Source organism: Nilaparvata lugens, chromosome 6 (genome assembly GCF_014356525.2).
Source record: "Nilaparvata lugens isolate BPH chromosome 6, ASM1435652v1, whole genome shotgun sequence".
NCBI classification, from domain to species: Eukaryota; Metazoa; Arthropoda; class Insecta; order Hemiptera; family Delphacidae; genus Nilaparvata; species Nilaparvata lugens.
Window position 1 is genome coordinate 40,056,561 of NC_052509.1, and position 21,802 is coordinate 40,078,362.

The 21,802-nt window shown below is 35.7% G+C and overlaps 1 protein-coding gene across 1 annotated transcript in view; it reads right to left on the bottom strand.

Moving 5' to 3' along the window:
* The window catches only part of LOC111059829 (zinc finger protein 12), a 48,791-nt gene that overhangs the window by 7,949 nt on the left and 19,040 nt on the right, over positions 1-21,802 (bottom strand). Inside the window, exons 6-8 of the mRNA XM_039430792.1 lie at positions 12,733-12,896; positions 8,684-9,097; positions 4,949-5,203 (exon numbers count right to left, since the gene is read on the bottom strand). Coding sequence (XP_039286726.1) covers positions 4,949-5,203; positions 8,684-9,097; positions 12,733-12,896 — 833 coding nt within the window. The remainder of the gene's footprint in view (positions 1-4,948; positions 5,204-8,683; positions 9,098-12,732; positions 12,897-21,802) is intronic.

A 21,802-nucleotide genomic window follows, 5' to 3' on the forward strand; every position in this document is an offset into this window, starting at 1 on the left:
TGAATTAAAACCATCCATCACATGACTTAGATGCAATTCACTTCTATTAGAGGGAGTGTAAAGAAATAGTCATTCAAAAATAACTATAGAAAACTGAAAACAGTTGAGATATTGTTAAAATAAAAAAGGATGAATAGGTTGAGGTCATAAAAAGGATGAGATGAAAATTCATCTTCAGAGATAAATGATAAAGCATTTTAAAATTGTTATAAGGATTTATTATAAAATACTTATTACGAAATTATGGTACTAAGTAGCAATTCGAGAGATTCGGAAGGGATAATTACGAAAAAAAACATTGAAACATTTATCACAATTATGATTTTTTTGTGTTCACAGCCATGAATACTGAACAGAGGAATTGGTAAGAAACTATTTTTCTTGAAATTAGCTCTTTGCTTAAAAACATGTTAGTTTCTAGAACATAAAGCAGGTCAGAAATTGCAGGAGCCAGACAGCTAAGGAAATGAGTTATTATTTAGATCGATCAAATCAATTTTTTTATTGACATTCTTTTTTTTACAAACAAGTGATACAAAAACATTCTTATAATGTTATAACTAATTATAATCTAAACTAATTTAAAAACATATTCAACGGATGTTTTCTTTTATTTTAATATTGAAATAATGGGCTCTCCCAGAAAAGCTAATGCTTGAGGAGCTCTGGAAGAGAGTTCAAAAATGTTAAAGTTAATTAGGATGGATGTCTAAGACAATTTAATTAGTACCAGAAGAAACAATATGCAATATAAACACTAGAATATAAATGTATGTACAATATAACAATGTAAGCACTAGAACAAAAAGTCAATTAATCTTCTGAAATCTAAAGTCCGAAGTAAACTTTCCTACATACCCACTCTCTTATTTCATAAATTAAACACATAGGCCCGATTGCACAAAAGCCGGTTAAATTTTAACCGTGATTAATTTCAAGAGAACCAATCAGAGAAGGCTTTTTCGAAAAATAAGCTTCTCCGATTGGTTCTCATGGAATTAATCACGGTTAAAATTTAACCAGCTTTTGTGCGACCGGCACTTAGCAATTCTATTTAGAATGAATTTTTCAGGTAGACAATTTATTATTCTATGGCAATAGAAGGACAATTGGTGTTTGCAAGATGTAAGTCTAGTGAATAGGTTATTGTAGGTATTGAAAACATTTGGACGTATTAGATATGGTGTATTACGAGTAGTGAATTTGTCTTTGTTTTTATTAATGCACAGAATTGCGTTAGTTACGTATGTTTGTCTCAATGTTGGTAAATCAATTTTTTAAATAGTAGTCTACTAGGGTACATTCTCGGTCTTCCCAGGGCTGCTCTGATAATATGTTTCTGTAGAACAAAAAGTTTATTGAGGTGAGTCTCCTGAGCTGCCCCCCATGCCTCAATGCTATATTGAAATAAAGAGTGTGCATAAGCAAAATAAATGTTTCTAATAATACTTGGATGTTTAATTTTATTGATTTTGTAGAAAATATAAGTCAGATATTTTAATTTTGAGCAAAGGTGAAGTATATGTGCATTCCATTTCAAGTTTTGATCTATAATTATACCTAAGTATTTAATTTTGTCAACTTTTTCTATAACTTTGCAAGAGCAGTCCACAGAGACTTCATTATGGTTATCCATCTTTAGCTGTAATCTATTGGGAGGTTGTCCGCTATTATTTGGTGAGAATGCAATAAATTTTGTTTTGTCTACATTCAAAGTGAAAATGTGAGTTTGTAACCAGTAGTTCGTGATTGACAGCCCTCTATTTGCATTATCATAAGCTTCGTTCTATGATTCCCCTGTGAAAATTAATGCTGTATCATCTGCAAATGATACTATATTGCAATTTGGTATATTTAGCTTATATAAATCATTTACATAAATCAAGAATAATAGAGGTGAAAGTACCGTTCCTTGTGGAAGTCCAAATTCTGAGGTGTGTCTACTGTCAGTTTTTTTGTTAAGGGTGAGGATCTGCTTCCTGTTCGCGAGGTATGAAGCAAAAAGGTTTTTTGCTGCACCTCTAACACCACAATTTTCTAATTTATTTAACAATATTATGTGTGGAATGGTATCGAATGCTTTTGCAAGATCGGAATGGTATCGAATGCTTTTGCAAGATCCAAAAACACTGATATTGTTTTTTTATTATCATTGAAATTACTGCTTATAATTCCGGTTAAGTGAAGAATTGCATTTTTTGTTGATTTTCCCGCCTGGAATCCATACTGAAATTTTTCTATAAAATTATTTTTATTTAGAAAGTTTAAAAGCCTCATTTTTAGTATTTTTTCAATTATTTTTGAAATATTAGTAAGAAGACTAATAGGTCGGTAGTTCTCAGGTTTTGATTGACAGATCACCAGATTTGGGAATTGGTTTAATCACATCAATTTTGAAAATTTCGGGGAATACACCATTAATAAAGCATTTGTTAAATATGAATTCTAGAGGATGTACAATAAAGTTGGAGATTTTTTTAAGACAAGTTCCTGTTATTTCGTCATATCCGGGTGAAGAGTTATTACCAAGAGTAGATATTATTTGTTCTATTTCAATTATATTTGTTGGATGAATGAAAAAACTGTTTCTTGGGGGTTCTGATAGCGGAGGAGGGATGATTATAGCAGCATTTGGGCCATTTTCATTCAATATTTATCTGCATATTTACGACCCACATTAGCGAAATGTGAATTCAGTACTTCTGGCTCTAAGTTTGGTTCCCTACGTTCGTTTTTAACACCAATTATTTCTCTAATGTAATGCCATGTTTTTTTATTATTTCCCTTGGCCTCATCAAACTTGCCATCAAAGTAAGTTATTTTTGTCTGTTTGATTAATTTATTTAACTTGTTCCTATAATTCTTGTATTCTTCTTTCAGTCAGTTATTGAAAGGTTCTTTTATTAGTTTACAGTGCATCTTATCTCGTTTTCTTATATAACTCAAGATTCCATCAGTCATCCATGATTTCAAATGCGTTTTCCTATGACTTATACTAATTTTTTTTTTGTGTTATTTGTAATGTGACCATTCAATGTTTTTATAAAATTTTCAGCTAAGATATTCACATCATTACAGTTAGATAGAAGAATATTGCTCCAAGTCTAATTTTCAAGAGAAGAAGAAAGATTTGTATAATTTATTATTGATTTTGTTTTATTAAATGCACTATTATTGTTATTTCTCAATTTATTATGCCCTATGTGTATGGATGTATAGTAGTGATCGGTAATAGAAGTTTTCAAGACTGTACCAATTATATCACCAGTATTTGTGTTACAATTTTTGAAAAATATGTGGTCAATACAAGTACTACTCTCACCCAACTCTCTCGTAGGCTTATTTACAAAAGATTTAAATCCGTTTAGATGCATAACGCTAAGATATTCACTTGACACATTTCCAACCTCCAATATGTTTAAATTCATATCTCCAACAATAATTACATTTCTATCCGTATCAAAATTGGTCAATGCTGCATCTAAACTATTTATAAAATCAAAAACGTTTAAAGAAGGAGAACGATAGATGGATATTAGAGTATAATTCTTACTGTCTACCTTGAAATCAATAAACATTGAAGTTGAGTAACCTATAATAGCTTCTGATATATGAAATTCAATATTTCTATCCACAAACACAAATATTCCATCACTTCTAGTATATCTACCACACTTTGAAACCGTCTGATAACCTTCTATATTATAATTGCAAAATTGGTCATCAGTAATCCATGTTTCAGTTAAAACAATACATTGAAATCGGACTCTGCTTTCCTTCAGGTAGCAAAGCAGTCATAGTCAAAAAAGTTATCTATTTAAATTGTATCATAGCATTCAAAATCAATTTCATCTAATTCATCTGCAAATGGCATTTAATAAAAGTGAGAAAAAAAATAAAAATCAATAAGTGAAAATTAAATTAAATTATTAAATGAGAAATTAAACAATAAACAAATCGAGTCTTACCTGTAGACTCCTATCAACTAATTAATATTATAAAGGTATTCTCTATGTATGTTTATACTGAAAGAACTAAGATCAAATAAACAATACTTTTTGTATGAGATTCCTATCATGTATATTATGTACAATAAAAAATGCAACTACTGATTACATATGTTAAAATATCTCGAGATCCTCATCTTTTACAACTCTTATCGCTGGAGACTCTGGTGTTTTTCGAATAAAAACTTTGCCTTCCCTAACCCATGCGAAAGCAATTTTTTTGTCTCTTTTCAATGATTTGGCTTTTCCCAACAGCATTTTATTCACTCTGGTCAAATGTTCATTGATATATTATGTTGTCTGGTGAGAGACGAGCGTCTAGTGAAGTTGTAGTTAGCAGGTTACCTCTTCCTTTTGCTGCAGCCAACCATCTAAGTTTTGAAGATCTCGATACAAATTTGCATATTATTGGTTTGATAGATTTATTCCTGGTCGGTACCCTGTGAGCAATAGACACATCCTCGTCTTTGAATGGAATGTCCAAAATGGTTGCAATGTTATTTAGTATACTGTAGACGTTTTCATGCTTGGTCACAGGAACACCCGAAATTTCAATATTGTCTATGCGCGATCTTTGATTCAACTCATAGATTGATTGGTACTTGAAACCTCTGAATAATTTAAAAAATATGGTTTGTATAAATAATTTTCAACTGAAAATTTTGTGAAAGTGAAAACCTAAAAGACATAACCCTATTTCCAACTTTTATATATTTAGAGAACTCATGAATTTAGGAGAGAAATAGTACAAGGTTTCCTTGAGTTTTCTCTCCCGATCTGTTTTTGAAAAAAAAACTCAATTGTCTCCCGGTTTGTTTTTTTTCAGTAAAGTGAATAAATAAATAGATGCAGAGGCATCCGAAAGGATGTCTTTGCCAATAAAGGCCAAACGTATAGGTAACAAAAATATTAATTAGTGATTGGTGAAAATGTAGACAGACCTGTTTGAGATGACGGGAGAGATGACTGCGCCTAGAGAAGCCCTTGGAGCAGATGTGGCAGTTGACAATGGTCGGCTTCTTGCCGGTGGTGACGACACGCTCCTCGCTCACTGCCACCGCCGCCATCTTGTGGCTACTGGCCTCACTCAGTGCGACTGCCGCCGCCATCTTGTGGCTGCTGGCCTCACTCGGGCTGTGCGGCGGTGACACCGCCTCCTCACTCCCCGCCTCCGCCACCCCCTCTGACGCCTGTACCTAAACAAACAAACAAATTATCAAGTTATAACGAATAAATAAATAATTACAAAAATGAAAATTGCAAACAAAACAAAAATTATTTGTAGAATAATTTATCAAATTCTTATTAAATTTATATCCTGAAACTAAAAAATTACAATAATTCACAAAAATTAATGGCAGTAAAAAACCGATAGATTTCACAGAGATTCAAAACCTTATCCAAAATGGCAAGCCATGTTTCAAATTGTGTGAGCAGTTTAGAGTTTTGATTCATACCGGTTTTAAACTCAAAAAATTCAAATATGTCCATCATAAATTGTAACTAGATTTTTCATTTCAATTTTGAGTAACAACATTGGTATGTTAAGAATATCAAGTAAACAATGAAGGGCTGGATGGAAGAAAACAAAATACAGTAAATATATCCCGACACATAAATTCTATCGCTGCACGATAGTTTAAAGAAACCAATCTAAGTATGTAACTGACATTTTTTTTTTGCACCCTGTAGGTTGGGGAGCTTTGAGTCGATCATCGTACTCAAGAATGTGTTGAAAACCAGAATTCACCCACAGTATTCATGCTTGTCGTAGGAAGCGACTAAAATGGACCTCAAGGCAGCTTCAGAAGTTGCCTTGCCTTCAAACCCACGGGCAGTTTCGGAGAGGCAAAAAGAAAAACCCAAGAGACCAGAGAAGGGTTAAACTCCAGGCACAAATGTGGGTCAAGAGGCTGAGTCGAGGGGCGCCGGGCGCCCTAGAGGCAGTTTAGCGTCCCCTCTCTCAGCGGAAGAACCTACAAAAAGGCCAGGAGTGGAACTCACGTAGGTCACGAGTTTGTGGGTGGAGAGGCCAAAACTCAGCACTGCTCAAAGAAGGGCGGCCCCATTTAGGCAAAACTTCTTGGGAGAGGTGAGGCTTTTGACCCTGCGAAGTTTCGGAGGTGCAAAAAGAAAAAACCCAAGAGACCAGCGACGGGAGAAAAACCAAGAACAAATGTGGGTCAAGAGGCAGAGTCAAGGGTGGCCGGGCGCTCTAGAGGCAACTTGGCCGCCCCTTCCTCAGCGGAAGGACCTACAAAGAAGCTCAGGAGTGGAATTCACGTAGGTCACGAGGACTAATCAGTCTGAAGAGGCTGCCAAGCATATCACACTGGATTGCAACCAGATTATGAATGGAATGTTAGTATAGGGGAAAACTCCTGGTTCTTGTTAAGGACATAGTTATTGGTTTGCCTAACTAACATACTACTTGGGAACACAATAAGCTTCGGTTGACGTGTGGGGTTCTTTGAACCTTTGGATCCTTGAATCCGTCCCTTCATAAACAATAAACAACTGACATTTTTCATATTGCTAATGTTTTTTATGTTCAACCTCTGACATGGGTTACATCATGACAGAGAAAAAAATAAAATGAATTAATAAAGGGTCATCAATTTCCAGATCTTTGGATAAAAGCCAGTTGAACCATTGCAGGAAATTTGAATTGAAAAACTCTAAAGTACTCTCATGAAAATGGAAGTATTCGATGAAGCGATTGAAACTGTAGATTCGAGGCTAACGCACACAGCAGCAGACATACGGAGGACAAATCATACATCTGCATGCAGACGTGAGTGTGAGAAGACATGCAGTCTGTGTGCGTTGCAACATTCGAGAACTGAGGTGGGATTGTCTCTCCGTCCGGCTGTCTGCATTTATCCACCTACTATCAAAAATCATCGTCATCCTTCCCATTACCCACCAACAACATTTGGGGAGGATGATGATGATTTCAGTAGATGGAAAAGGCGAACAGCAGCAACAATCGCCCCAACAAGGTATTCCAATGTTGCAACATACACAGGCGTCCGTCTGTCTCCATATTGTAGGATTCATGTACAAATGCAGCTACACACAAATGGGAGTCGCTAGTTGGATAATGTTTTGTTTAATTAATGATATGGTATATAACTTAGTATTGTTTAGTGGCTAGAAATAATATGTTCAAATATAGCTTCAATTATTACATAACATGTTTATTATGAGATATGTGGACTTATGCTAGATGCTCGCTCCCCTTCAGCGTACAAGTTCATTTTTCCGACATCAAGCATTTATTTGTAATATTCTAGTTACTTAAAATTATTCATTTCATAATATTGTATAGAGTGTCCCACGAAAAGTGTAGCGGCCGAAGACCATAGATTCTACATGAAAATTGCAACAAAAAATGTTCAATGAAATTTTCTTATATCGACCTTAGTTTTCTTAGAAATTTCTATATTTTTTGAAAAACGTCAACTGAAAACTATCAATCAAAATCTAATTCTAAGGATGTGATTGGAAGGGAACGCGCCAATTAAGCTCCCCGACAGTAAAGCTCCTTTTAAAACCACTTTCAAGGGGATCTACTGACTGTGTCAACTGAGCTCCTGAGAGAGGAGCTCAACCGACGGGGAGGAGCTTGGTTATCGTGAGCGTCCGAGGAGCTTAGTTGTCGTCTACGGTCCCGACAACTAGTCCCCTCTGAACCAGTAGGGGATTTGCTGTCGGGGAGACTAGTTTACGCTAGCGTGCATTCATGAATCAGCTTTAGTAATCAAACTCGACGAAATAAATGGAATTGGGCAATAAATATGGAGAAAAAAAATTAACGAACTTTTTTTTTCAATAATGCCTAATGTTATTCTCAAAACTCATATTGAAAGAGTTCAAATCCAGGGAAAAAATTTAACGTACTTTTTTCAATAATGCCTAATGTTATTCTCAAAACTCATATTGAAAGAGTTTAAATCCATTCTAGAAATTCAATAAATAAATTTTCAAATATTTCGGAATTTTAGAAGTCCATGCATTGAAATTGTAAGTTGAGTGAATGTGTGAAACAGTGTCTGTGATTGTACTACTTCCCCGCCCGCTTCAAGCTGGTTTATTGTTCATTAGGGATCTACTGTCGGGAAGCTTAGTTGTCGTGAGCGTGTGAGTACAAGTAGGGGATTAGCTGTCGGGGAGACTAGTTGACGGCAATGCAATATTTTGCCAGGGGATTTACTGACGCCTTTGATCAAAATAGCGAGGAGTTTAGTTGTCGGAGAGACAGGGTGGCGGCAACCCGATTGGAAAGAGGAAGAAATTTCCAATAAGATTAGTATACCGTTAACTTGTGAACTATTTCAGTTAACTATTAGTGAACAGTAAACTTGTTCGTTTGTTTGACATTTTTCAAACTATTTATGAGCGCTCAAAGTTGAAAAAAGTACATTCGTAGAGTTGAAGCCAAATTTCAAATTGAACGCTCATAAATAGTTTTCTAGTTATTGACGTTTTTCAAAAACATCGAAAAATCTATCTCTCGATCAATATCTCGAAAAACAAAGTCGATAAAAGAAAATTTTACTGTACATTTTTTGTTGCAAATTGCATGGAGAATGGTCTTAGACTGTTACACCTTCCTGAATAGTATAATATTCTTTTGAGCAGTAACATAATTTGATGACAGAACAATCATGTACCTCCATGAACAAAGCGGCCGGATTCTCCTTCTGATGTATGTGCTGGTGGCGCCTGAGGTGTTCGCGGCGGGTGAATGCCTTGTGGCAGACGTCGCAGGGGAACTTGCGCAGATCAGCCTCCTCGAGCAAGTCGATGTTGTGCGCGCGCTTCATGTGACGCGTTAGGTGTTCGCGACGGCCGAACGTCTCCGCACATCGCGTGCACGCGAACTGCTTGACAGCTGAGGCGGCCGGCGCGTCGCTGCTGCAGTCCGGCGGCGCAGTTTGGCGCAGGCGCAGTGAGCCGTGCGTGTACAGGTGCCGCGTCAGGTGGTCCTTGCGGTCGAAGCCCTTGCCGCACATCCGGCACACGAACGGCTTCACGTCCTCGTGCGTCGCCTGGTGCAGTTTCCAATAGATGCGTTTCGGGAACACCTGCCAACCAAAAAAACAAATAAACCTGTCATAAATTCAATTGAATTTTCTTTATTCCGAATGAATAATACAACTGATTATAGAATACAATACACAGGGTATAGTAACGCTACAAAGATTCAAATTAATTACAAATAACAATACATAATAGTGGGAATTATCACTATTACTTGAATAACCCTATTATTACTATTATTGAATACTACCATTATTATGTAATGCCATACTTCAACAATGTTTGTCAAATTACATTAAACTAGCAAAAACAAAATACAAACGGAAAAAAATACAAACGAAGAAAATTTAACTTCTATGAATCACTTTTATCTTATTATTAATCAATATTAGTAGATTACAAAGATTGAAAAAATATTCCTCTATGAATGTCTACTTTATACAGACTAGGCCTTTATTTATTATTATTTTGTTTGTAGTGTCTGTCTCACACGCGCTCACCTTCTCTTTCCAGAGAGAGCGATGTTATTAATTCATATCAAGTCGCGTGGGTGGATCTCGCGTTTTCCTTTTTGATATAATTCATATTTTCCGACACTTTCTCGCAGTTACTGGGCTAGTAGGCCTACACACACTTTTCACAAATCCACGTCTCCGCTCTACTCTTCGGGCCGCACCCCTGGTCTCGTCTCTGTTTCTCTGTCTCAACCAATATTGAAGTATCATCATGTCATGGATAGAAGGTAATAAAAAGGACTTTCACTTTCTAAAACTGTGTCGTCCATCCTAGTATAGAAACCTAAACATTTCCGAACCCGAAAACAACTCTCAGAAGCCTGTCACATTTTGGGGTCATTATATGTTATTGTTTGTCAGCTAATTTCTGATTATTTAGATTAAAATTGTAATAATTTTTATTGCCGAATTCAAAAATATACATGATATTTATTGAAGTTATAATATAATACAATATAATTATAATTATATTACACCACATATGAATAAAATAATCAAAAATAATAATACAGACCCTGCCAGAAAAGCTTAAAGCTTAAGCTCTGGAAGGGAGTTCAAATAATTTACAAATACAATACAGAAATAACTGTATGACAAGAGAACGGGTCACAAAGGAAACAGAATACAGCTGATAAAAGTGTGTAGATAAAAACAATAATAATTATTATTATAATTGTAATACTACAATACAATTGTAGCGCAAATTCCACTAAAGAAATTTAAGAAATTACTCAGAAATTTCAATCTTTGAGTACACCTTCCCCTATACCCAGTTTCGCACCTCTTTAAACTCTTTATGATTTTATTTTCTATTAAATTTTCTGGTAATCTATTTATTAGTCTATAACTGTAGAATAGAATTTGGTGTTTACAAGTGTTAAATCTAGTGAAGATGACGTTATAAGTATTGGACTAATATTATATGGAGTAATGTAGATATGTTTCTATTGTTGATGTTTGATATCATAAACTCTTTGAACGAATGTGATGTACAATAAATTGTTTCGAGGTGAAACTAATGCTGTGATTTTTATTGTTTAAGTAATTCATTTATTTGATACATAGAACAACGTAATAAATGTCATCCTGCAATGTTCAAGTACCCGACAAATATTTTGTTACACAGTTCTAGATCGATTCCTATAGTGAGGTCCACGTGATAATGACAGTATTTGTTCAAATTTGGTTTTGCTATCCATGTCTATCATTCGATAAAGCCGGTGGTACTATCCTTTTCTTGGTCCACAACGATGCCAATTATGTTTTTGACAGTGTAGAAATATAATTAATCAATGCAGAGAATCGGCATCGCTTTTCTCCTATCTTTATCCACTGCCATTATAAAGTTTACCTTACTATAGCAAATACAGATTTACAAATCCTGAATCCATTATGTAGTGAAAAATCACGAGCGATCGTGAATCGAAAGAAGTAATTCTGTAAAATCTACAAAAAATATAATATTATATACAGTATGATAACAAATAGAGCACCTTTTTAGAATAATAATCAAAAGCGAATAATAACAAGGAACCAACTATGATATTGAAGTATTTTTAATGTATTTATCAATTATGTAAGATAAATATTTCTAATTAATTCATTAATTTAAACAATCTAGATTCAAAATTTATAGTTCCCATGTTTATTTTGGACGAAAATTGTATGGAAATTTTACACGTGAAATACTAAGCTTATGTTGGACTGTGTCGTCAGTCATCACCTAAATTGGAAGAAAAGTAGCACAAGGAATACCTTATTATTTTATTTACCAATGTTTTTACTCCTGTGTTTTATCATTTTTATCGTAAAATTTGTATTTGTATGATAAGCTTTTTCATATCACAGCAACGTTAATGTATCCCAAGTCTTAACCACGCGAAAGACTTATGGAGTCTTTGAATCTATGCATCATCCTCCAGTTTGAAGGTTTAAAGATGACTAACATAAAAATCTGGTGTGGTACACTCACACAACTTTCCTTGCTCATTGAACTGCAAGCCTCATTCTCAAACGAGAATAATTTAGGGGAATAACATAATGACGATTAGCGGCAACATATTTGCAACTACGATCAGACTACTGTATATGTGTATATTATAATTGTTTTCAGAGTACTTTTTCCTTTGTGTAAATTGTGAAATTCGATGATTTTTTTTTAAAGTCGTCAAAACAGCTGTTCTACAGATGAAATATCTTGACTATGACTGTGTTCTTTTTATAAACTGCTCTACCTACCTCATGCACGAGAAGGAGGTTACAAAGTCCATTTCTCAAGGATGGGGTGGACCCCCCATTAGTTTCACAGGAAAAAGACTCATGCCAGTTGATAAAGCTGATAAATAACTAACTATACAGGGTATGAATTTGAAAAAAAATCGTTAAAGCCGTTTTCGAGAAAACCGTGAAAAACATGGTTTTTTAGTCATTATCCGCCATTTTTCTCATGAATATTACGGAGCTCCTGAAATTTTCCCAGAAATGAGAATCATGCCAGTTGATAGGGCTTATAAATCCATGGTATAAATTTGAAGAAAGTCGTTAAAGCCGTTTTCGAGAAAATTGTGAAAAACATGGTTTTTTAGTAACTGTCATTTTTCTCAAGAATATTACGGAGCTCCTGCAATTTTCCCAGAAATGAGACTCATGTCAGTTAATAGGGCTTATGAATAGCTAGCTATCCATGATATAAATTTGAAGAAAATCGTTAAAGCCGTTTTCGAGAAAACCGTGAAAAACATGGTTTTTTAGTCATTATCCGCCATTTTTCTCATGAATATTACGGAGGTATGGTATAAATTTGAAGAAAATCGTAAGAGCCGTTTTTGAGAAAAACATGGTTTTTTAGTAATCATCCGCCATTTTTTCCGCCATCTTGAATTGAATTTTATTGAATTTCTTATTGTCGGATCCTCATTGTATAAGGAACTTGAGTTTAAAATTTCAAGTCAATCGGTTGATTAGGAATGGAGTTATCGTCTTCACAGACATACACACATACACACACACACACAGACCAACACCCAAAAATCATGTTTTTGGACTCAGGGGACCTTGAAACGTATAGAAAACTTGAAATTAGGGTAACTTATTTTTTTTGGAAAGCAATACTTTCCTTACCTATGATAGTAGGGCAAGGAAAGTAAAAATGTTAAGAGTTTTACCTTGCCACAAGTATTGCAGTCGTATGACTTGCTGTCGGGAGTGCCACCTCTCTCGTAGCCCTGGTCGAACTTGAAGCATTCGCCACACAGCGAGCAGGGAAACGCCAGCTTGCTCACCACGTACCTCCTGTGCACCACTCTCACCATCGTTTTCTCGCTGCCGCCTGTCAAATACAACATTATTCATTCCAACACAACTTACTAATTCAATTGTTCAATGTTAACCTATTCCTATAGTACGAAATGTGTTGTGTTCATTAATGGCTGTAATCAATAAAATATAGTGATTTAGTTAGTTCAATTATTATAAGTTTCCTATCAATCTCCAACATAACACGACTAGTATTAATAGTTTTATTTCCGTATTTACCAACCATATTGCGGAGAATGTTTAATACTATTCGCACATTAAGACACATGAGAGCATGAAAATTAGATTAAGTTTGATGAATTAAAAAATAGTGAAAAGATATGATCTCATTCGTTTTTTTAAGAGAACCATTCTATCCTTATCTATAGACTCACAAAATACCCTACACTTAAAGCTGGGTTTTCGTTTGTGCGTAAATGCCACGACAGGGCGAGGATCTCAGATCACGTAGATTTCAATTTGTCTAAATATCCTGAAATATTATGTTCTATTATGTTTTAATAGCGGAGGTTGAGTTTATACGTTTTTATACTATCAAATTGCAATATATTGATATTATATATCACAATTACCAGCTGTGATAAGTTCTAAATAGTGTGTTTGTCTTTTCGGTCTCAAAATTTTATAGTTTTTTCAAAGTTTGGAATTTTTTAATTAATTGTGATTGATTTAATTTAATTTTGAAGTATTTTCAATTTAAAAATATTCTTTGTGTGTCTCGAATTGTAAATTGAGTGTGTAATAGGAGAATGTTAAGTGACACATAACCTAGCTACATTTGGACTGTTGTATAAATTAGAATTGGAACCGTTTTGGGCTTATAAGCCTGTGGTACTTTCTGTAAGTTGTGTAATTCTGAATGATTGAATAAATAAATAAATAATGGAAAAAAAATTTCCATATTAGGGAAGTAAATACTAATAAATAAATGGAAAACCTGGACAAAAAGTCATTAAACAATGCCCACAGTTTGGAACCGGTTTTGTAGTGAGTTTGAAAATAATAGATTCTATAATGGACTTCACAGCTCAATCATCAAGAATAGCAACTCTGACTCTAAAAACAACAAACAAAGTGTACACTATTATTAATGCACATGCACCAACTAATGTAAAAAACTCTATAGTAAGGAGTGTACAGGAGGTGGAAGACTTTTGGGAATTGTTAGATCAGACAATAAACCAAATAAATAAGAACTATGTCAAGATCTTGATTGGAGATTTCAACGCTCAGTTGGGTAGAGAAAGGAAGTATCGAGATGTAATAGGAAAATGGGCTCCACAGAAACACACAAACAGAAACGGTCAAAGGCTTGTGGAGCTGTGCAGAACTCACAGTCTTATTTCCAAATCAACCTATTTTAAAAGAAAACCGAATAAACTCAAAACTTGGAAACACCCGGATTGGAAGAGGGGAGAATGGCAGCTGGACCATGTGTGTATGGATAAGACCTTTCATAAAGAGATACATAATGTAAAGGTTCTGCGAGGAACAGGCACTGGTTCAGACCATTATCTGATTAAAATCAAAATAAAATTCACTCCACTCAAAAATTGCAAGCAGAGGACATTTAAAGAAAAAAGAACTTATGACCCACAAAAATTAATTAGAAACGGAGAATACCAAGAAATGACAAAAGCAACAAAATTGACAGACAACCTTGAAGAATTACTACCAATTTTGAAACAACATGCAGAAGAAATAGCCCCATTAAGTCCACGTAAGAAACACACCTGGTGGAATGCAGATTGTGACCAAATGCTTGAAGAGAGACATCAAGCCTGGCTAAGATTTCAAAATAAGAAGACAGAAGATAATTTTATCAATCTGAAAAATGTCAGGAAAAAATGTTCCCAGCTCATCAGGAGGACCAAGAGACAGTATACAAAAGATTTGATTAACTCCATCGAGAAAGATTATCACAAAAGGAATTCAAGAGACTATTATAAGACATTCAGTAGGCAGCTACATAAATACGATCCTCCTACATTGATACTGAAGGATAAAAATGGAAAAGTGGCACATAATAATAAGGAAAACGCAGAAATAATGGCGGAAGCATTTCATAAGCTCTTAAACTGTGAGGAACCAAAGAGCCTCCTGCAGATCAACACAAACACCCCGATAAAAACAAAAGCTGAGAACATAAATCCACCGACCTTTCAAGAAGTGGAGAGAGCAATAAATGAAATGAGAAACTACAAAGTGTGTGGAGAAAATCAAGTAAGTGCGGAAATATGGAAGCATGCTAGTGTTTCAACGCGAACCTCTCTACATATGGCACTCACAAAGATCTGGATTACTGAAACACTCCCAGAACAATGGACTGAAGCAGTAATCAATCCGCTACACAAAAAAGGGGACAAGAGCAACCCAGACAACTATCGAGGAATTTCTCTCCTTGACTGCACCTACAAAATTTTTTCAAAGATCATATATAACAGGATTAAAGTTCAACTGGATGAGGAACTTGGTGAATATCAAGGTGGCTTCAGACCATGGAGAAGCTGTTCAGAACAAATAATCACGCTCAAACTAATCATGGCGTACTACAGAAGACGAAATAAGCCTCTTTCAATTGCATTCATAGATTTTAAAAAAGCATACGACTGCATCCACAGAAGATCAATGTTAAAAATTTTGAGACACTTAGGACTCCATCCAAAACTTATAAAAATGATAGAGCTAACACTGACGAATGCAACGTCCAAGATCAAATTCAGAGGGGAACTGTCCAGATCTTTTGTAGTAGAAACAGGTTTGAGGCAAGGAGATGGCCTGTCGCCACTGTTGTTCAATTGTGCCCTGGAATATATAATGAGAGAATGGTATAAAATTAATCCAAAAATATCAAAGTTGGAACTTCTAGAGATAATATAAATTTGAACTGCTTGGGATTTGCTGATGACCTTGCACTGCTTGCTAACAATATTCAAGAAACAAAGAAACAAATAAATACACTACAGACTATTTCTCAGAAGATTGGCCTTAAAATATATTTTGAAAAACAGAACTCATGCTAACTGATCCACCTCTTGCAAAGAAAATCCGTATAGGAGATCAAGAAATAAAGATTGTAGACAGTTTCAAATATCTAGGTGAAATCATAACCTACAATCTCAATGAGAATCGAACGTGGGACAGTAGACTGAATAAGTTGAGAAGAGCACAGTATGCCACAAAGAACACTTACAACAAGAAATCACTATCAATAGCCACAAAATTGAAGCATTACAAGACAGTCACTCAACCGGTAATAACTTACGCAAGTGAAACCATCTTTAAAACTACCAATACCATCGCAATAGACAAATTACTAAAAATCGAAAGAAGAATCATCAGAACCTGTATTAACAAGAACTATCAAGTAGATGGACACTGGAGATTAGCTTCCAACGAAACTGTTTACAAAGAAATTGAACCTGTCACAAGTACAATAAAAAAAAAGCGAATATCTTTCTTCGGTCACCTGATTAGAGCTTCGGAGGACAGACTAAGCAGAAGAATTATTGAAAAGTTGTGGAAAAGTAAAACAAATATAAAATGGATTGACGAACTCAAGGAGGATATGAGAGAGTTGAATATAACATTCGAAGATTTGAAGAACAAGTTGGACAACATCAGAATCCTGAAGGACAAACAGACCAGACTGCAGATCAAAGTCAGACACAGAATGGGAAGAGTGATTTCAGACGAGGAAAGGTGGAAGATACTGACTACAGTGGTCCAATGAAGGCCATAAAATTATAATAATAATAATATTAGAAATGTTTTGATTCTTGAATAATAAACACAAATAATAAAAATTTGTTTGATCAGCTGTTTTAGCACACTTGAAATTTGGACAATATCTGGTTAGAACGCAAACAGTACAATCAAGAACAGAACTATCAAGTAGATGGACACTGGAGATTAGCTTCCAACGAAACTGTTTACAAAGAAATTGAACCTGTCACAAGTACAATAAAAAAAAAGCGAATATCTTTCTTCGGTCACCTGATTAGAGCTTCGGAGGACAGACTAAGCAGAAGAATTATTGAAAAGTTGTGGAAAAGTAAAACAAATATAAAATGGATTGACGAACTCAAGGAGGATATGAGAGAGTTGAATATAACATTCGAAGATTTGAAGAACAAGTTGGACAACATCAGAATCCTGAAGGACAAACAGACCAGACTGCAGATCAAAGTCAGACACAGAATGGGAAGAGTGATTTCAGACGAGGAAAGGTGGAAGATACTGACTACAGTGGTCCAATGAAGGCCATAAAATTATAATAATAATAATATTAGAAATGTTTTGATTCTTGAATAATAAACACAAATAATAAAAATTTGTTTGATCAGCTGTTTTAGCACACTTGAAATTTGGACAATATCTGGTTAGAACGCAAACAGTACAGGGCGTCTTATCGCTTTTAGTTCCCCTCTCTCCCTCTCTCTCTCTACCTAGCTCTCTCTGTGCTATGTCGAGTGAGTAAACGTGTCTCAGTTCGGCTCCGCATTCGAATACATATTTCATAGGGTTATACAGTTCAATTCACCACAAATTATACATCAATTTATTCAGTTTTTTACTTTCCTTGCCCTATTACCATAGGTAAGGAAAGTATTGTTTTCCGAAAAAATTAAGGTAGCCCAATTTCTAAATTTCTATACGTTTCAAGGTCCCCTGAGTCCAAAAAAGTGGTTTTTGGGTATTGGTCTGTATGTGTATGTGTGTGTGTGTGTGTGTGTGTGTGTGTGTGTGTGTGTGTGTGTGTGTTGTGTGTGTGTGTGTGTGTGTGTGTGTGTATGTGTGTGTATGTGCGTCTGTGTACACGATATCTCATCTCCCAATTAACGGAATGACTTGAAATTTGGAACGTAAGGCCCTTACAATATAAGGATCCGACACGAACAATTTCGATCAAATGCGATTTAAGATGGCGGCTAAAATGACGAAAATGTTGTCAAAAACAGGGTTTTTCGCGATTTTCTCGAAAACGGTTCCAACGATTTTGATTAAAGTTATACCTGAAATAGTCATCGATAAGCTCTATCAACTGCCTCAAGTCCCATATCTGTAAAAATTTCAGGAGCTCCACCCCATCTATGCAAAGTTTGATTTCAGATTCTCAATTATCAGGCTTCAGATACAATTTAAACAAAAAAATTCGAGTGGAAAAGATTCATCATGAGAATCTCTACAATTAATGTTCAGTAACATTTTCACCTAAAATTGAAAATAAGCTTGAAATTCGAGAAAATGTGATTATCCAATTGCAAACTGTTGGCAACTGTTGATTCTATTAAATGATTCACTATGAAGAGATAGCAGACCTCGTATGTCTCCAGCGTTATTGTCCTGTCACCAGCTGGCTCAGATCTTTGTTTATAAGTAGACTTGAGATGCGCGTGAACACTAGCGTCAGGTGATCAATTTTCATAACGGCAAGGAAAGTTGTGAGTGCGCCACACCAGATTTCTGAGCTTCATTTCATTGTGAAATTATCTTTTCAATTACCTCACTCTCTTTTTATTTATCATCAAAAAACGTTCCTAGTCTTCAGTATACCTGTTTGCCTGTGATCCACCTAACGGTACATCATGGTTAGACCTAGAGGCACGCCGAAAAATGGGGTCAACGCTAGGGAGTTCCCCAGCTATTTCTGAATCCTCATTGTCTGAGGAGGCTCTTCGCATAACGCGACTGCAAATTGAAGAGTCCGTTTAAAATGCTGTCACAATGGCAATGAAGAACATTCTTGAAGAAGTCCAGGTGATGAAAGTTGAGAATCAATCGCTGCATGAAAAAATTCGGGAGGTCGAGGTGAATTGTCACCTTAAAGTCGACGATCTGGAGCAATATGGTCGCCGACACTATCCGTATATTCGGCATCCCGGAAAGCGACAAAAAAGATACGCGGACCTGCTGGCACTTGATATCTTCAACAAAAAGCTCAACTTGCCCGTGACTCTGGCGGATGTAAACCGCTCTCATCGAGTAGGAAGGCGTCAACCACCTCAACAAGGGCAAGCGAAACCCAAGGACCGACCCATCATAGTTCGACTCTGCAGCTACCGGACCAGGAAGATGATCTTCGACGCGAAGAGGAAGCTGAAGGGTTCCGGCGTCACGATTCGCGAGGATCTGACTACGGAGCGTCTCAAGATCCTCAACGCTGCGGCCGATCGTCATGGGCATAAGAATGTCTGGTCATCTGACGGGAGGATCAAGATCTGTATCGGCGAGGGAGGATCCAAGAGGGTCCACACAGTCGAGAGGATGACCGACCTCCAAAATCTAAAGGTAAACTGAATCATTTCAGCATTCGATGACTCAGGCAAAGATTAGGTACTTGAATTCGTTCATGACAAACAATAGACAAGACTCTCAATAACTTTGGCAGGGAATAAAAGAATTCGGGCTTGGCAAACAGAGATCAAATCCCCAAATTGATTTACCATTGGATAATATAAATGACCATTTCGTTTGACATTCCAACCAACGTGACGAAGTTGTCATTGGTAATCATATCAATGATCTTGAAGAGCAGGTTACAAACTTAGATATACCACTTATTGATCAATTTCAATCCAATCTTCATCCAATCTCAGAAGAAGACACTTTCAAAGCAATTCAACGTATTCATAGTGATGCTGAGGGTGTAGACAAAATTCCTATTAAATTTATCAAGAAGATGTTATTTGCTGTTTTACCAACCATTACATACATTTTCAACAAGTCACTTGAAGAAGACAATTTCCCTGAAAACTGGAAGTTTGCTCTGGTTCGCCCTCTAAATAAAGTTGCATCACCCAATAATGTTGAGGATTTTAGACCAATCAGTATTTTACCTGCATTGTCCAAAGTGCTAGAAAGACTTATTCATGCTCAAGTTGTAAAATTTCTAGACAACAATAGAAAGCTTCATAACTTTCAATCAGGCTTTAGGAAATTCCATTCAACTGAGACAGCTCTCCTTCGTGTCCCTGATGATATAAGGTCAGCTATGGACCAAAGAAAATGCACCATCCTCACCCTATTTGATTTTTCTAAAGCATTTGACACTGTTGATCATAAGTTCTTTTAAATAGGTTAGCTATTCTTGGTTTTAGTCACAACTCCCTAGTTTGGTTCAAACCTATCTCTTAGGTAGGAAACAATGTGTTTCTGTTGGTGACAAGTCAAATTGGAAAAATGTTATGCATGGAGTACCACAAGGTTCAATTTTAGGCCCTCTCCTATTCACTTTGTATGCTTATGACCTTTCCTCCATTATCAAGTTCTCCAGCTTCCATACTTATGCAGACGACCTTCAAATTTATTTAAGCTGTTCCATAACAAAAATTAATGAAACAGTTGGAATAATGAATCAGGATATCAATTCTATAGTTGAATGGACAAAGAAAAATGGCCTTAAGCTTAATCCCATCAAAACACAACCCATTATAATTGGATATTCTCGTCTTATAAACAATATTGACCTTTAATCGATTCACAAAATTAGTGTAGATGGTAATGACATTCCTTACTGTAGCTCAGTGAAGAATTTAGGAATTATTATGAATAATACTCTTGACTGGTCAGAACAAGTGAACAAAACATGTAAAAAGGTATTTTCAGCAATGCATTCATTGAAGAAAATGCACGACATCCTCCCTAGAAACATGAAATTGTTATTGGTTCAATCTCTTATCTTCCCACATTTAATGTATTGTAATTCTGTTCTCAACGATATGCAAGTCACTCTGAATGATAAACTACAGCGTTGCCAAAATTATTGTCTATGTTACATCTACTCTCTTCAACGTCATGAACATATCACCCCTGCCTACATTGCCAGTTCAACATTGAAGCTTCCCGATCAAAGACGTTTTCGAATAGTCAAGCTTGTTAGAGATATCTTGAAATACGGAAATCCGAACTATTTCAAAGATGATTTCAAATTTGTTTCTGAAGGTAGGAGGTCAGATGCTTCACATACTAGAACCGGAGAAAGTACGTTAAGGATACCCAACCATCGAACCACTATTTTCACAAAATCTTTTTTAGTCAGTGCCTGTCGTGCAAAGATAATGTACAAGTATAATGCACTTCCTGTTTCTATCAGGTCCATCGAGAGCCGAGCGAGCTTCATCCTGACTTTAAAAAAAAACATCTTTTGGAACAAAAAGTAAGTGTGGACACTCTGCTTGAGGATGGAAGGGATTGTCTGAATGTTCCTGGAGGTCAGCAATCATTGTCTGATTCGAGTCAGCCTTTTTTAGGATTCGACCTGGCGCCCCTAAGAGTGATCTAAGTTTTGATATGCATGTAAATGAGTCAAGCCCTAATTATTTAGAGTCTTCTAGTAAAAATAATAAAAAATTCCGATTGAATTTATGCTCCATAAATGTGCAGTCTTTAAGAAACAAATTGAATGAACTTGAAATCTTATGTAAATCACTGAATGTTGACATATTGTGTATCATAGAGTATTGGCTGGTTGAACAGAGTTACTATTCTACCAGAATATTGATAGGCTGGCACTCACTGGCAGTTTCTGTAGACAGTCACCTTGGGGCGGTGTAGCTGTATATTTTAACAATAGGAATGATTTTACTATTAAACCAATTGACTTGTCAACTTACTGTGTGGAAGTTTCGGCGGAATTTGCAGGTTTTTATATTGTTGAGCTATCACTCATAGTGATATCGATGTATAGGTCTCCTAGAGGGGATGCAAACCTGTTTTTTAATAAGTTGGAGCTTTGTATGCCTTATGCATTGTCTGTGGGTCATTATGTGTTGATTGAAACTGACCATAATTTCAATGCCATTTATTCACCAAGGGATGTCAGGGTGTTTCTGAATGTTTTTCAGGGGTTTGGGCTGACAAGTTTAATAAGTGAGGCAACAAGAGGATGCTCAGCTCTTGACTCAGTTGTAACAAACT